We start from the raw sequence: 17,901 nt of genomic DNA, 5'->3' as shown, positions 1-17,901 counted from the left end.
TATCTATGAAGAAAGTTGTAGTGGTTGTGACAAGGATTCTGGGGATATAAAGAGCGCCGAAATCCGAGTTATAACAAAGAAGTTATGACACGTCGAAGTTTCGCAGCAAAACTGGCACGACGCTATGTGACATAAAAAGTGAGTTTACAATAAAGTACTTTTTAGCCTTATCAATATAAATGAAAGGCCTAGTTACGGTAAACCGAGAGCGTGACATAAAAAGAACGCCTAAATCTGACTTCGTATAAGAAAGTTATGATTTTTCTAAGATTTGGCATAACAATATGCAGCCCGGAATTCAAATTTTAGATCAAACGATTTTTAGCCAACACAACCTAAACGAGAATCGAAGATTTCCTTAATAGGAGCTCAACGATAAAAAGACAAATGAAAACGGACGTCAGATGACAAAGTTATGAATTTTTAACGGACTTTACCTGTCCAGGCCTGTTAAAATATAACTTTAAAAATAAAGTCAAAATTAGCTGATGGAGTCTAAACGAAACTTATAGAGTACATCTCCACCTACGCGTGAATATAAAGAACGTCCAAAATGGAGCTCGTATGTAAAAGTTACAGAATTTAGAAGTCAGGATGGGTTGTTGTGAGGATGGGTGACGTGGCCAAATCTCGACCTTTGCTTGCTCCCCACGGCCTCACTTAGGATCAGTGAAACCTGCCCCCTCGTACACGCAACATACTGAGTATGCGCAGTGTACTCCGAGGAGTACGCCCAGCGTACTGAGGACCAACCTTCTATAAATAGCATGTGAGGTTCTCTTCTTTTCTTCACACCTTCACACTTCTTTCTCTCTCAAACTTCTCTCTAAAACCCTCCCAAACCCTAGTAACTTCTAAGTGCTAGAGGAAATCCCCAGAGCGCCAGAAGGATCCGAAAAGCAGTGATTTTCGGCTCGGAAGTTCTGCCCCCGCAAAGCCCGATTCCTAGCCAAACCTCCTGGTAAATAAGTTATGCTTACCATACTTTAAGTATAGTTTAGGTTTAAATTTATTATCGTTATTATGAAATTATAAACAATATATATTATAAAATATAAGATATAAAGTGTTATTATAATATCTTTTAACTACTCGTGGTACGGGGAATCTGGTTTGAAGGGTCGCCTAGGGTTGTTGGATTTCAGAAGTGTTATAATACCAAAATGGTCCTGCCCTCCAGTGTTTCATGTATGGCCCTATATGTACATAGTGGTTGAAATGTATTGTTTAACACTTATAAAACAATATTGCTCGTAAATAGTCGCGATAAATATTAGACTAAAATCTAGTGGTAATAATATCTAGTTTCGTCGAAGGGAAATAGAATTGTTAGAAGCAAAGCATTGTCCAAGTTTGGAATCATCACTTTAACAAGTGAGCGCATAGTTACTTTCATCTTACATATAGATATGAAGTATTTAATATAAAATATGTGTTATGTGTGCATGTTATCTGTGTTCTTGATATCTACGTTGGATAAACGATTTATACATGTTTTAAATTATTTAAACTGTATATGTATTTTATATCTACGAAAATGTTAGGTAAAACATAGGTAGATGAAATAGTTGATGTGTGACGAAATAAAATGATGAGAGACCTCGATGTTTACGATGATCCAGTCATTTAGTGGAGTATAGATGACGACCACAAACTATTCTAGACAGTCTAGTGGAACGCTGGTAGGCTAGCAACCTGTAGGTGTTTTTGAACTACGTTGTAACTGTTAGATTAATGTCTAAGTCCATAACTATAATTGGTAAGACTTGGCCCGACCCAGCATGGTCCATTTGGGTTGCATGGCATCGGGACAATTGGATAGACAAGATGAGGAAAAAGGATACTAGTGATTTATATTAATATATTATAAGTTCTAATATATTAATATATAATCATATTATTTAATTAGTATTGATCAAGAATGAATTTGGAATTAATTAAGTGATCAAAAGGAACTAATTAAATATGGACTCTTAGATATATATGTGTGATGGGCCAAGCTCATTTAGGTTGGGCTAAGCTTTCATGGATAGTCCATGGAGTGTTTAACCCATGGATCATAAGAAATGAAAGGTCATGGGTATTAGGGTTTAACCCTAATCTCCACACTATATAAAGATGTCCTTGGTTGGTGAAATTGACACAAGTGTGGGTGCACTAAGAGGGCTAGTCGATTTCACTAGAGAGAACCAAGTATCCTTATTCTCAAGGTTATTCCAAGTGTTCATGGTGTTGTGTGAACCATTTGAGGTGTCACACTTGGGGCACTAGGCACTCAAGCTTCATGAAGACAAGTTACAACAACAAGGTATGTATTCTATCTAGTTTTTGTTATCCTAGTACATAAGATTGTATGCTAGTTAGGGTAATACCTTGGAATATTCATATTTGCATGTATAATAGAGAAAACATAGATCCAAGGTATTTAGGGTTGCGTGTACACTTAGGAGTGTTAGAATGCTCAAAACCCAATAGTAACACCGTAAATTTTCAAAACAATTTTTCACTTTTAAAATTTATAATTTCATTCATAAATATTCTCAAATCCCAATGTATCACATATCAAATCCATAAAAACACATCCCAAGATCAAAATATATAAAAACTCCAATAGTGTGTACTGATCACGCCAGCGCCTTCCCGCGATCCTCACTGGTACCTGAAACACACAACACAAAACACTGTAAGCATAAATGCTTAGTGAGTTCCCCAAAATATCACATTTAACACATAATAGCCACTCGAGGCTATAACTCTGTGAGCCCTCTGGCTCTAACTCTGTGGACCCTCTGGTCCTAACTCTGTGAACCTTCCGGTCCTAACTCTGTAAACTCTGATATACACACAACATAAATCACATAGAAATAATGTTTTGCAACACATCACATAAATTGCATACAAGATACTCTATCACATAACTCTAATTACCACTCAGGGTAAAGTATAGTGAGAAGACTCACCTCGGATAACTCAGTAAACCTCAAACTCTGAAATTCTGCACTAGCCTCCGCCTAATCACATAATAATTACTCTAATTAATACAACTTCTAAAGGCTAGGCTAAACCCTTTCTATAAGTTCTCTAAGAAGGGTAAAAGGTCATTCTACCCCTCTAATGGCTCATAAGTCCAAACATTGACTAAACCCTAAAATTCAATGAAGTCAACGGTCAAACTTTGACCAGACTTGTCGAGTTCACTCGGGCGACTCGGCGAGTCCACACTAGTCCTCTGAATCCTTCCAATCCTCACTTGGCACGACGAGTCCCCTCTCCACTCGTCAGGTTACTCAGTAACGAATCGCGGGGCAACCCCGACTCGACTCGTCGAGTCTACTCATGAACTCGGCGAGTTGCTCCCATGACAACACCTATCTGACCTTCTGAGGTCAGATCTGCTTCCCTAATCTATAGATCTGACTTCCCCATAGCCAATAACCACGTAAAGGTTGAATCTTGCTACGCATGCATTGCACCCAAGTCTTATTTTGGTGAAATTCCTTCTAACATGGCAACCTAGTCTCTTTTCCTCCATAAACCAACATAAAGCAGAATGGGGAAGGCTCTCTGGACCTCTATGGGTCCAGATCTGAGGTCTAACATAGCAAAGGACCATAAACTCCACTTATCAAACTCTAAAAAGGCTATAGAAAACCCTAGATCATGGATCTTAACCCAAAACATAAAGGAAGTTCGATTTGATACCTCGAAAGTGTAGATCTGAACTTGAAAACTTTGGATCCACAGCTCCTTTGACCTCCTCTTGTTGGAAACAACTTCTCCTTTGCTAAATCACACCAAAATTGATCAATATAGCCTTATCTCTCTCTCAACTCGCTCAAGCTCTCAAGGGGCACTCTCTCTGGACAGGTATGTGACATCCCCAAAATCATGGCCAGAAAAGACCGATTTTGTTTATGCTTTATAAAAATCAGAGTACTTCATTTTATAAAAAGGTTGCGGAATTTGTTCCCAGAAAAACATGGTAAATACGTTATTAAAACATTTTCGAAGAAACGTATTTATTTCATTTTAAAATGTTTGGGATGTCATCGTTAATACCGAAACATAAGCATAAACAGACTTACAATGATTTACACTAGTGATCTACATCTCTTTTAAATCTCTCAGTGTAATGTCACTTCACTTCGTCACCTGTGATATACATAAACTGAGTGGGTCAGGTTGGGAAACCTAGTGAGTACATAGGGTTTTCAACCCACAATAATATAATTATTATGTTCAATCAAACAATCAACCCAATTACCCATCCCCATTATCTTCTTTACTCTTTAAGGATTTAACCTAAGAGTCATCTATCCTGCATTCGTTTATTCCGAAGTCCCTTACTTCCAGGGTTATGGGACTGGCACTAAATCCATAGCTGCCAATGTTCGTTCATAAAGCACTAATTCCATAGCTGCTATAGTCTATTCATCGGGTACTAAATCCATAGCTACCAGTCTTTATCTAATAGGTACTAAGTCCATAGCTACCAATGTTCAACAGGTACTAAGTCCATAGCTACCAATTCCTACAGGTACTAAATCCATAGCTACCAACGTCTAAAAGGTACTAAGTCCATAGCTACCGGTGTTTGTCCCATAGGCACTAAGTCTGTAGCTGTCAATGTATACTCACGTCATCTTCTATCTCTCATCATTCATCTACCCATCTCATACCCAACATTTTCGTATATATAAAATACGTATACAGTTTAAGTCCTTTAAAACATGTATAAAACGTTCAACCAGCATAAACAGCAAGTATTCAGATAATGTGCACACATAGCACGTAGTTTATATAAAATACTTCATATCTATGTGTAAGATGAAAGTAACTATGCACTCACTTGAGAAGGTGGTGACTCGGTACTCGGACAGCGCTTCGTTTACTTTAAAATAATTTCCTTCGACGAAACCTAGTATTATTACCACTAGATTTTAGTCTAATATTTACCGTGACTAATTATTAGTCTTATTATTATTATTATATAAGCGTTTAAACAATACTTTCCAACCACTATGTACAAACAGGGGCCAGACATAAAACACCGGAGGGCAGGACCATTTTGGCATATAGCACTTCTGAAATCCAACAACCCTATGCGGCCCTTTAAACCAGATTCCCCGTACCGCGAGTAGTTAAAAAGATATTATAACGACACTTATATAAGTCATAATAATAGCTCAAATATTTATTATAAATTTATAATAACAATACTAATTTTAAATATAAACTATATTTAAAATAGGGTAAGCATAACTTACTTACAAGAGGATTTTAGCTAGGAGTCGGGCTCTGTAGGGGCAGAACTTCGTCGCTGAATCTTTCTAAGAAAGATTCGTGCAGCGCTTCAGCGCTCACCTTACTATACTAAAACTACAGAAAGAGAAGTCGAATCACGAGGGACCGAAATGCTCGGGGGATAAGGAGAGAAAGACTCTTGAATCAAGAGAATGGTGCAAGAAATATGAGAGCCCAAGCCTCTTATTTATAGTAATTGAATTTACAAAAACTACCCTTCATAATTACTTAATGACCTTATAGTTATATAAACAACTAAACACCCCTTTATAATACTATTTTAAATAGATTTAATGATATTTGCACTAAACTAATGTCGAAAGAACTCAACATTAGTCTTATAATGACCGCATCGTCGATACCTTTCTAATGATATATACATATGTATATATATGTGTACGTATATATGATTTATACTTTATTTTAATACGTAAATATGCTATTATAATTTGTAACTCGTTCATACGAACTCCGTTTTTGACGTTATTTATATCCACGCGTAGGTGGAGACGTACTCTACAACTTTCATTTAGACTCCGTCGGCTAATTTTGACTTTATTTTTAAAGTTATATTTTTAACAGGTCGGGACAGGATTGGTCCGTTAAAATCTCATAACTTCTTCATCCGATGTCCATTTTCGTCTGTCTTTTTATTGTTACGCTACTAATAATGAGATCTTCAATTCTCGTTTAGGTTGTGTCGGCTAAAAATCGCTTGATCTAATATTCGAATTTCGGACTGTACACTGCTAATCCGAAACTTCGAAAAATCGTAACTTCTTCATACGAAGTCAGATTTGGGCGTTCTTTTTATCGAAGTTCTTAGTTTAACATATTCTACGACTTTCGTTTAGAGCGCTAAATCTAAATCTCGCTCTATCATAAATTTACTATTTACGCTTCCCGGCGCCGTGCCGGTTCCGACGCGAAACTTCGACGGGTCATAACTTCTTCGTTATAACTCGGATTCCGGCGTTCTTTATATGTACGGAAACCCTGTGACATATTCTACAACTTGGTTAAGATTATTTATTCTAAATAATCTTTTTGTCGAAAAGTCGTTTTCGACCCCTATTGCCTCTAAATTGACTAGCCCGGATCTGCAAGCGTTACAAGGTAGCCGCACAAGAGGGCTATAAGGTCCTTTAAATAGGGCACAGGCCCGAGGATTCAGGGTTTCAGTCGTCAGCACGGACTCATCGAGTCCAACCTTAACGAATCGTCGAGTCCCCTCATTTATCAGTCAACAATACGCGATCCTACTCAACGAGTCTAGGCGTCAACTCGTCGAGTCCCTCTCTTAACTCCAAAAATAAATGATAAAATATAATACTTGGAAATCTGGATGTTACATATGTTTTCACCATGTGTACTCCATCCTCTCATGGCTGTCGTATTTAACATATATTTTTGAGGAATTCCCTAAGTAGTGTTGTCATCCCGGTGAAAATCCTTAGGTTAGGTCCCTTAATTTAGATGTTTTAGGGACAGAAAGTGAGGATAACGGGAATGGGTAATCGGGTTCTTTGATTTGATGAAACTAATAAACTTAATTATTGTGGGTTGAAAACCCTATGTGCTCACCAAGCTCCCAAGTCTGACCCACTCAGTTTCAGTTTCGTGTATACAGTTAGTGGCAAGAGAGCACAAGAGTGATGATCTAATAAGAGATCATGGATTATAGGCCACTAGAATAAATAAATGTTGTGAGGCCTATGTTGTTTCTATTTATGTTTTTTATTTGTATTGACAATGACATCTCGAGGTTTTTAATATAATGAAAATACATCTCTTCAGAAATGTTTTGATAAATTATTTATCATATTTTTTGGAACAAATTCTGCAACATATTTCTTTAAAGGTATACTAGGATTTTCAAATAAAACATAAACAAATCGGTCTTTTCTGGCCGTGAAAATAAGGATGTCACAAAGTACTTCTCGGTAATTTGTATCATCATAAGTACCAACACCATCATCACATATAGTAATATCATCATCACCAACTTACTTATAGTTTTCATGATATATACATAGTGAATATGTGTTTCTATTAGTGTTTGAGTTTCATATACAACATATCCATGAACGTTGGCATATTCAAGAACAATAAGAGAGAGAAAAAAAAAGTACCTATTTGATTTTTACCCCTTCTTCCACTAGATCGGTTCTCACTAGTGTTTTTTCTACTATACTGGTTTCGCCAGCAATTGATTGATCCACTGCATTATATCGAATAGTCAGAGACTTCCATCGTAGCATCACTACCATCTTCCAAATACATATGTACAACATTTGAGACGCTTCAAATAATATTTTTCAAGTGTTCGACATCACACTCATCAACTGTCTATATTACCAGACAACCCACTAATATAAACAACAAAAAACTTAGTTGGAAATGAATTCATGATTATTTATGAGAGAAATGTCATCTAAGAAAAAAGATTGTGTTCTTTAACAAAGTAACAAAAGAACAATTTATTAAAAAAATAAAAAATAAAAACCTTATCTTATTTCTGCAATATGAATGTTATATTTCCCAGAATCATATTCCACAGTACAAAATGCAAAAATGACACATTCAAAATACATACAATTTCGCAAAGATAACCTACAAAATCCTAGGTGTAACATGCAAAATGGGATTTCACATGTGATTTATGAGGATTTCGCAAGTCACACCTCCAAAATTATAAAATTCAATTGAGGGGTATTCAATTTTCATTTTTGCTTAAATATTAATAACTGTTCAATTTTGTAGGTTTAAAGCCAAGATTTCATAGGCCAAAAGCCAATTTTGTAGGTGTGACCTGCTAAATTAATGGCAATTTCAAGAAAAAAAAAACATATTTTTAATCTAAATCTTAGAATAAGCTTTAATTAGATTAGCCAAAATTTGTCTAATTTTTTGATAGCATTAACTAATTATGATTATATTGTTGTGCACTTTGGTCCTTAACTGTGACATGGTTGAATCTGCATGCTTCATTCAAAAAACACTTCCTTACAAAACTTGAAATTTTAAACTACTTTATTTCTAAAATTGGAATAAAAACAAAACAATGTTACAAGAATACATATTTTACCCATTATATTACATATCATATCATGATAACCATTACACATCTATATTACTATTTGATTTGTAACACCCAACACCACAAAAACTTGTCATTAACTTGATAGTATCAAACATTGTCGATTATAAATCTCTATACACATATTAATGTGTTAAAACAAGCTTATCATTTCTAATACCAAATTTTATTTAATCTTTAAAATATTTCCTTTCCTTTTTGCTAATTATGATCTCTCTTTTTATATTTACAAGTAACTTGTTTCTCATAAATTTTTCACACACAATGTTATCAAATACATCCTACATCTTGAATATCAAACACAACACAAACATTAATAAATTAAATTACTACCATGCATTAATCATTTTCACAATTTGTAAATCTCATATCCAAAATGTATGATTTCCATCAAGAACACATGGAAGATTTCCGTTGACCAATTGACCAAAACATCGAATAAAGTCAAAATAAAATAATAATAATAAAATAATATTAATTTCGCATCCCACGATTTGGGCAAACATTTGAAAAATGTGATGGATCACCACAAATAAAACAACTTCTCCCGGAAACAGGCTCACCAATGGCCGACACAAATCTCCCATCACCACCACCACCTCCGCCTCTTCCACCACCACCGCCGCCACGACCACGGCCACCCCGCCTGGCGGTGGTTGTAGCTCTTGTAGTGGGGACACTATCCTCCCAACACCTGTAATAATGACTTAATCTGGTAAGCTATATATATATATATATATATATATATATATTAGAGTGATTTAATTTACTTAATACAGAAAGAACGACTTATTAAATAAAGTTAGAAAAACGAGGCTTACAAAATTGCTCTTGTTTTCTTACTTTAATATTTTCCAATTAAGCAAAAAAAAAATTATTTATTTTTGAAAATAATTTTATGGAGAGAAAATTAGCTTACATAAAAGACTTGCAACCCTGTGTCTGACAAGTGTAGAACTTTCTTCCCCTGTTAGCTTCTGTGTTGGCAGTTCTCAAAACACAAGGTGCACCACAAATAACACAAGGAACCGGTGTATCTCCTGCATTGCCAAATTACCATTTTACCCTTTTCATCCCAAAACTCAAGAGATAAGATAGTGTGGTGATTATCACCAAAAGAAATTATAAAAAGCAAAATCCCAAAGAGGTAAATGTAAATCCCTTTTTAGGGTTGAAAGGAGGTGGTGTCTTGATCTCTTCATCTCTTGTCTATGCAAAAGACAAAAATGCCCTCCATATTGAAAAAAATAAATAAAAAGATGCAAGAAATGAATACCATTATTTGAGTTGTTGAGTCTTTGAGATCTTGAACTACGCGATTGAGAAGTTAGTGAATAACAATCACTTGAAGAATGTCCTGTTTGATGACAAAAACTGCAACTACTCTGCTGATTATTATTATTATTATCATTATTATTATTATTAAAATTATAATTATTATTATTATTATAATTATTTGGAGTAGTAGTATGAGAAGGCGTAGTGGTAGTGTTAGTGGCTCCTCTTCCTCTAGCTGAAACAAAAAATGACAAAAGGTTTAGTAAACATGTAGTGTTGAAATTATTTATTTATTTAGTTCAATACATATAACAAGGGTATTTTGGTCTTTTCAATAAAATAAGGAAGATGGAATTGAAAGCCAAACATCTCCTATAAGGTGAATAGGGTAATAATAGTAACAACATGATTCATCAGCCTATGAAACATTTTTATAAAATTTCAGCTTTCAGCTTATTAAATGATGTAAGAAAAAATTAAAATTTAGGTGTATGTCCATTGTCATGTCATATTTAATTGATATGAGGCGAATGGGACCCACAAATTTTATAAATCTTAAATTACCAAATCATTTAGTTAAATTATCAAGCTACCACTGAAGATAGTGAATAATGTTATAAAATATTCAAAAAGCTAGATGGTAGGGGCCCACTGAATGATAATAATAATAATAATTATATAAACATTATTATGAAATGTTAATAATAATTAAATCACCACTATAACTTAATTACTAATCATTACAGAAATTAATTAATAATAATAATATAATTAGGTCAGCCTAATTTTAAGTTTAACAAATTATTGCTTAAGCCACTCATCACAAATTTTGGAAGTTAGGTCATCCAGCTAATAAGTCATCTGAAATGAGTAAAAGGACAAATTTACCCTCGGATATGTAAAACGACGTAATTACCCCTATGACTTGTCAATTTTATTAGATCAAAAGTTTTATTATTGATTTATTGTTACCATCACAATTTTTCTGCAATTGAAAAAGCTTTTCTCATTTTTTTTAATACAAGGGTAAAATGGTCATTTTACACTTGGAATCGACTACATAATACCTGGTATGCTTGAAGGATTTCGATGTCCAGTTCCAGATATTTCCATGAGCTCTCTCAGAATATCATCACACCCACCAACACAACCTAAATATCATTAATATTATAAATATATTTGCAGATTTCTTTTTTTTAATCTTCAAAACCATTTTATAAATTTATAATATTAAATATTAAAAACTAAACAGAATACCTAAATGATTGACATTGAAATTAGGTGGTATTTCAAGCCTTCGAAATGTAAACTGGATCTTCAAAATAGGTCCTGTGAAAAAAAATATATATAAATATTACATCACCACAATAAAAAGACAAAATGACCATTTTACCCTTACATTCCATTAGATAAAATAATAACCTGGAGTGCATGTATTGCAAACAGTTGTGGTGACAGTTGCTTCTGATAAGGATCCAGGAAGCCAGATCACATTTCTACACTGCATGAGTAGAGGATTAAATCATTAAATTAATAAATATAAAACAAATTTATTAAATAAAATGATTTTTTTTTAAATTATTTTTATTAAAGACTCAAAAAAACACTTGCCTGTGGAAAACCCAAGCAACCAACCATGTACTTTCCATCCTGTAAGGTAAGTAAAATAAATAATTTATTAAATTGACATTTTATAAAAAATAATAATAATAATAATAAATAAATAAATAAATAAATAAATACCGGTTTCTTTTTAAGAACCATATCTGAATCTTGACAAACATCACATTTCCGGATTTTTTCTCCAAAACTCTGTTGCCCTGTTCCTCCAGCATTATTTGTTCTAGATATAGAAGGGTAAAAACGTAAAAAACCAACTTTATTTGCATGATAAAAGTCTAAAACATATGAACAAAGTCACAAACCTGTCAAAGAATATCTCCAAGGCTTCAAAGAGTTTTACTTTGTTTAACCTTGCCTGAAAAATTAAATCGTTTCAAAAAGTCAACTAGTCAACACATCGAAATGCAAAAAGTCAACATAATTTGATGAGTATACATAAGCTATATTTCTTTTTGAACGAGACTAAATTACCATTTTACCCTTACGTTTCAAAAAACGAAAAATTTCACAACATTAATATCATGATTAACAATATTTAATCGATTTTGACATGATAGGAGCTGGAAGGAAAAAAGTAAAAAGGGCAAAATAGGTAAACAAGTATGTTTCTTTTTAGAAAGGAAAACCCTTCGAACGAGACTAAATTACCATTTTACCCTTACATTTCAGAAAACAAAATTTCATAATATTCATATCATTATCAACAATATTTAATCGATTTTGATGTGATAGGAGTTGGGAGGAAAAAAGTAAAAAGGGTAAAATAGGTAAAGAAGTATGTTTCTTTTTTGAAATGAAAACCCTTTGAACAAGACTAAATTACCATTTTACCCTTACGTTTCAAAAAACAAAATTTCACAACATTAATATCATTATCAACAATATTAATCAATTTGATATGACAGAAGTTGAGAGGAAAAAAGTAAAAAGGGTAAAATAGGTATAAAAAAAAGTTAGTGTCAACATACATCTAAAAAGCAATCCTTCATCTGCTGCAAACAAGTAGCAAGAACATCATTTTTTCTTTTGTTGCCTTCACTAACTGCTTTCATATCCATTTCCATCATACTTCTAAGATATGGTTTCCATAGCTCATACCTTTAAAAAAAAAACATATAATTATAATTTAAAATAAAAAACATAAATTTAAAATAACATTAAAAAAAAAGGAAATCAAAATATATGTCTTATTAGACTTACTCACCCCATATCATCATATCCCATAACTAATGCCTCACCCTGTAATCACATCCAAATTCATAATCAAAAATAAATAAATAGAATAAAGAAAGTAAAAGAAAAAAATTTATATTATTTATAATATTGGATAGAGGAAAATGAAATACAAGATTAGTTGGCTTGAAATGTTGTGATTCTTTAGTAGCATAAAACCGATCAGTTAGCTTTTTAATGTGATCATGCATTGTTGCATCTGTACCAATTCCTGCCTAAAAAAAGACAAAAACAAATGAATAAATAAAGTTTTTTTATTATTTGAATTTTGAAAAATAATATTTTATTATTTGATGTTTAAATACAGAGGCTTACCTTATCCATACAATCTAAAAGATCAGCTTCACTTAAGAGGGGAGGTGGTCTAGTAATCCCTGACTCAAGAGTCAATGATGTTGGAGTAAACTGTAACATTTTTTTAATCAAGTTATTTGAAACCCAAAAAAAAAAAAGTAAAATTACATTTTTGGCCCCTGAGTATAGATGATACTTTTAACTTTGGTCTTGAAAAGTTTTCTCTTGCAAATTTGGTCTTTATTTGAAGTTTTTGTAACATTTTAGTCATGTTTCAAATAAAATTACTATATTTTTGGGGTCAAAATTGCAAAAATCAGATATACTTTGGATCGAAAATAGTAATTTTTCTTGGAACAGGGACCAAAAATGTTACAAGAACCTCAGATAAGGACCAAAATTGTAAAAGAAAACTTTTTGGGACCATAATTGAAAGATAAATACTTTTTGGGACTTAAATTGCAAGATAAAACTTTTTGAAACAAATATTGCAAGAGAAAAGTTTTCTGGGACCAAAATTGCAAAAATCAGCTGTACTTTGGACCAAAAATAGTAATTTTGTTTGAAACAGGGACCAAAAATGTTACAAGGGCCTTAAATAAGGACCAAAACTACAAGAGAAAACTTTTGAGACCATAATTGAAAGATATATACTCTTTGGGGAAATCTACAGAAAATCCCAAACTTTTGCGAAAAGTTTCAAAAAAGTCCTAAAAAAAATTTTGAACAGAAAAGTCCCATTATTTTGAGAAAATCATATATTCTGTCATTTGTTGTTCAAATATAAAAAAAAAATGACTTTTTCATTAATTTGGGCAAAATGTTAAATAATCGGGACTTTTCTGTTCAAAAAGAAAACTTTTAGGACTTTGTTGAAACTTTTCCCAAAAGTTTGGGACTTTTCCGTAGATTTCCCATACTTTTTGGGACCAAAACTGCAAGATAAAACTTTTTGAAACCAATATAGAAAGATAAACACTTTTTCGGACCAAAATTGCAAAAATCAGAAACTCTCAGGGACCAAAAATGTAATTTACTCAATTACAAATCATTCATTTTGTCAAATCACAAACCTGCTGTCCAAATGTGTAATTTGGGATAAGTGATCCACCCCATGTTTCAAATCTGTAAACTTCCAAATAATTTTTCTGCACAATGTTTCAACACTCAACATTAAAAAGCCTTGAATAAATTACACGAATGGTCCCTATGGTTTGGGGTCATTCGCACGCTTGGTCTCTAACTTATTTTTTTAACTCGGAAGGTCCCTACTGTTTGTTTTTGTTACGCGCTTGGTCCCTGTCTTACCTAAAAAGACTATTATTTAAATATAGAAAACCGGTGGGGTAGGTAGAAATTAAAAAATCAAGGGCAAAATAGTCTTTTTAGGTAAGACAGGGACCATACGCATAACAAAAACAAATAGTAGGGACCTTCCGAGTTTAAAAAAAATAAGTTAGGGACCAAACGCGCATATTACCCTAAACCATAGGGACCATTCGTGTAATTTACTCAAAATCCTTTACCAGATTACATAAAAAGCTAAATTTAATAAATAAACAAATAACTCACAGCAACTATTGTCCTCCCCAATGCTGAAAACATCTCTCCAGCAATATCAATTTCTACTGTGGTTTCAGCTCCAACAGCAGGTTGAGACACACATGCCAAATAATGTCGAACAACCAGCTCATACAGTTTCTACATCAAAGATTTTTTAAAGTTAATGTGAATTTACTAAATTACCCTTGAATCTTTGATATGGTGAAAGTTCTTACACGATGATCCTCACTCCAACCAGATTCACCAGATGAGTATTTTGTAGGGTGAATGGGAGGATGTGCTTTGTCATCATGCCCACCATTGGTTGGATTTTTCCAGAGTCCTGATGAAGGATCTAATAACCTTTTCGCATATGGGCCCCACACCGGATGCTCTTGTTGTTCTTGTACAAGTATCTTTAAGTAATGTGAAATTACTAAACTACCCTTTGATATTGGAAAATAAATAATAAGAAGAAGAATTTTATTTAGGGTAAAAGATGCTTACATGTAAATCGGTTCTTGATGAAAAAGAATCGGTTTCTGTTCGTGGGTAGCTTATGAAACCAGATTGATAAAGATCTTCTGCAATCTACAAAAAAAAAGGAAAAGAAAAATGAAATATGAGTTCATGTATTTATAAAGAAAAAAATGTTGATTGAAGAATTGAATGTAATGGAAGGAAATGAAACTAAGGGAGAAGTGTGATTAAGTTTTTTCGTGATTTACAAAAATGGTCCTTGTAGTTTCTGTTTCTAACATGTTTACTCCGAAATTGGAATATTTTTCAGTTTTGGTCCTTAAAATTGATGACACCTTAAAAAAAGGACCAAAATGTTTGGATTGTGGACTGAAAAGAGTAAAATCAGAAAGCGTAAGGACCGTTTTTGTAATTTACTCTAAGTTTTCTCCTCAAGTTGATAAAGTATTTGGACACATCAAGAATGGATGGAAATGCAAGAAAAAGGGGCGAAGGACAATTGATTTTCTACATCATTTACAAAAATGGTCCCTGTGCTTTTTGACTTTTACCATGTTTAGTCCAAAATCGAAACATTCTTTATTTTTGGCCCTTATTTATCAATTTTGGTCCCTAGAATCTTTAAATGAGGATCAAAATCGATATGAAACATTGAAATAAGAACCAAAACTGAAAAAGTTTCGATTTTTGACTAAACTCGATATAAATCAAAATGCACAGGGACCATTTTTGTAATTTACTCTAAGCTTTCTCTTTGAAAGGAACTCCCTTATTACAAATGACAAAACTAACCTTCATGGTTTGTTCAGAACTCATCCTGAAATAACGTGAAGCTCGTTTCTCTAGCTCAATAGTGTTCAAAGGGTGTGGAGGGTATTTTAGTCTCTCCTGCTGCCTAACTTTTGTCACCTGAAAAATAAAAATAAAAATAATTATTTATATTTTATAGTTCCTATGAACTCATTACAAATTCAGAAAAAATTACTGCTTTTTAACACTTACAGTTGCTATGGGTTCTTGGAGACACATTTCATAAAGTAATACTGCACATGTGTAATCAAACAAATGCCCACGCCTGAAATTTAAAAAATAAATAAATAAATAAATAAAAGGTATATCACTAATATTTAAGAAATTCATAATAAAACATATAAAAGATTGGAAAATTACATCCAATTAAAAGTAGAAGTGCCTTCATCAGCTGTATGAGTGCACTGAATCTTCCAAAATTCTTCAGGTTCATGTGCTTGTATTTCCCAATATCTTTCCACAACAAATCCCAATGTGGGAAACTACAATAGACAATAATCATAGATGTATAATTTTTTAATTCCTAAAATACCCTTACATCATTTTTTGCACCAAAATGGTGTAAAGAATACCTGACAAGGACCATAGCTTAGAACAAGGCTTCTGCCATCTGTAGAAAAGTTAAAAGCAAATGCATCTTTCAATAACATTGTTTGAAATCTTGTAAATGAAGCACCAATTCGAAGATCTATTTCCTGAAAAAGATTCCAAATTGGTATGATAATTCAATTATAAAATTCATGGATTTTGAAATATGTTTTGAGGAACACTCACTTGCCTAACATCAACTGCATCTGAAAATAACTGATTAGGGCGTACAAGATTTTGTACAGCTTGGTGGATTTCCCTGTTGAAGAAAGATTAAAATTTGTAGTTTAGATGATTGAAAAGAGATGAAATGAAGTGTTGAAAGGGGGATTTGAGTTTTAGAGTTTAGACCTATCGATTAATGAAGAGAAACGAGCCCTCCATATATCGAGACGAGAATTTGCATTTGAGCAAACTTCCACGACTTCAAATGCAATGTTTTCTCCTTCTCTATCACAATCCAGCCACAATACAAGCCATTGACATTTTCTCGCTTCCTCCTCCAATGTCTTTTTGATGTCTAATTTGTCCTTGATTACATAACATAAGCAAATTCACAAGACGATAATGGTTTCAGAGGATGAACACCAAACAAAACAGATTCAAAATTGGGAACGAAATAACCAAAACAAGTAGAGAATCCATAAAGCATTTAAGTTGAAAGGAAATTAACCCAATTGAAGTTTCAAGGTTAAAATGTAGGTCTGGTTTTGAACAAACAGGAGATCAGATGATGAATATAAGAACAATATGTAGTGTATTGACCTCGGGGACATGTTTGCGGATGGGTGCTTGAAATAGATCGACGGGGTCGCAAGAGTTCCACTTCCGATAGCGGCTTTCAAACTCTATTTCCATTAGATGTCCAGTGACGGATGTGAACATCATCTGACAAGGCTGTCCTTGAATCGTGTAATTGAACTCGAACACTTTGTTGTACCTTGACCTCCCCTCTCGCATTCGTAACCCCTGGCCCCTCGATAATATTCCTGATACCGTCTTTGCCACCGACGGTTTCTCGGCTACATTCAGCACCCTCATTGCCCTCCCTCCGCCGCCTCCCGCCGCTATTTTCCGGTCGGAGAGTCGAATCCGACTATTTTACTGGCTCTCTGTTCAAAGTTCAAACCCTTTTGGGGGTTTTAGACCCAAATCCTCTCTTTTCCCGCCTTTGTGCTTGCTGTTGATGTTGTGGCGATTTGGGTTACAGAATGTACAACAAGTCTTTCCGACCCAAATTAGGTGCAATGTGATATTTTTTGAAAATTATTTAATTTAAATAAAAAACTTCAATTTTAATAAAAAAACATAATATTTCATAACTTCAAATTAAAAAATAAAAATAAAAATATTACATTTCATTACTTAAAAAACATAACATAACATTAAAAAAGTCATAAACACTTGGAAAATAAAAATAAAAATAAATTTTAAACTTACAAACATAAAAAAACACATAACAACCGATTAAAAATGACTAGAAATTTTAAACCTACTTAGCACAACGTCTTTTAACGTCAACTTTTCATCGTCAAAACAATTTCAAACTCATCCCCGGTCATGTGTATTGTGTCTATCATTAGTATTTCCATGTCACTATCTTTTTGTTTCATATGCTCTCTTTTGGAAGCAATTTGCAAAAATTTGTT

General features: G+C 33.3%; 1 protein-coding gene across 1 annotated transcript; it reads right to left on the bottom strand.

Annotated features, from left to right (window-relative positions):
* Positions 1 to 8,717: 8,717 nt before the first annotated feature.
* LOC111909794 (DNA topoisomerase 3-alpha) lies at positions 8,718 to 17,454 on the bottom strand. The gene is made up of 24 exons (XM_052771867.1): positions 17,018 to 17,454; positions 16,604 to 16,782; positions 16,439 to 16,511; positions 16,237 to 16,359; positions 16,025 to 16,146; positions 15,857 to 15,929; positions 15,647 to 15,763; positions 14,882 to 14,965; positions 14,611 to 14,790; positions 14,405 to 14,533; positions 13,906 to 13,980; positions 12,854 to 12,943; positions 12,652 to 12,753; positions 12,510 to 12,544; positions 12,274 to 12,403; positions 11,608 to 11,660; positions 11,426 to 11,525; positions 11,294 to 11,332; positions 11,105 to 11,183; positions 10,940 to 11,011; positions 10,750 to 10,833; positions 9,681 to 9,917; positions 9,324 to 9,444; positions 8,718 to 9,098 (listed from the first exon to the last, which is right to left on the bottom strand). Exons 1-24 carry the CDS (start codon positions 17,291 to 17,293, stop codon positions 8,879 to 8,881), a joined length of 2,793 nt encoding a protein of 930 aa, XP_052627827.1. The 5' UTR covers positions 17,294 to 17,454; the 3' UTR covers positions 8,718 to 8,878.
* Between the last annotated feature and the right edge of the window lie 447 nt (positions 17,455 to 17,901).

This window comes from Lactuca sativa, chromosome 1 (assembly GCF_002870075.4).
Source record: "Lactuca sativa cultivar Salinas chromosome 1, Lsat_Salinas_v11, whole genome shotgun sequence".
NCBI classification, from domain to species: Eukaryota; Viridiplantae; Streptophyta; class Magnoliopsida; order Asterales; family Asteraceae; genus Lactuca; species Lactuca sativa.
Note: the sequence above shows the minus strand (reverse complement) of the source record. Positions and strands in the feature narration are given on the sequence as shown.

Bases quoted from the DNA above. Each gene is read 5' to 3' on its own strand.
- LOC111909794 (XM_052771867.1), bottom strand. From the start codon at position 17,293: ATGAGGGTGCTGAATGTAGCCGAGAAACCGTCGGTGGCAAAGACGGTA. The intron at 12,545-12,651 runs GTATTTCATTTT...ATGTGATTACAG, and splicing joins ATTTCAAGCCAACTAATCTT to GGTGAGGCATTAGTTATGGG. The intron at 11,661-12,273 runs GTATGTTGACAC...TTAATTTTTCAG, and splicing joins TGAAGGATTGCTTTTTAGAT to GCAAGGTTAAACAAAGTAAA.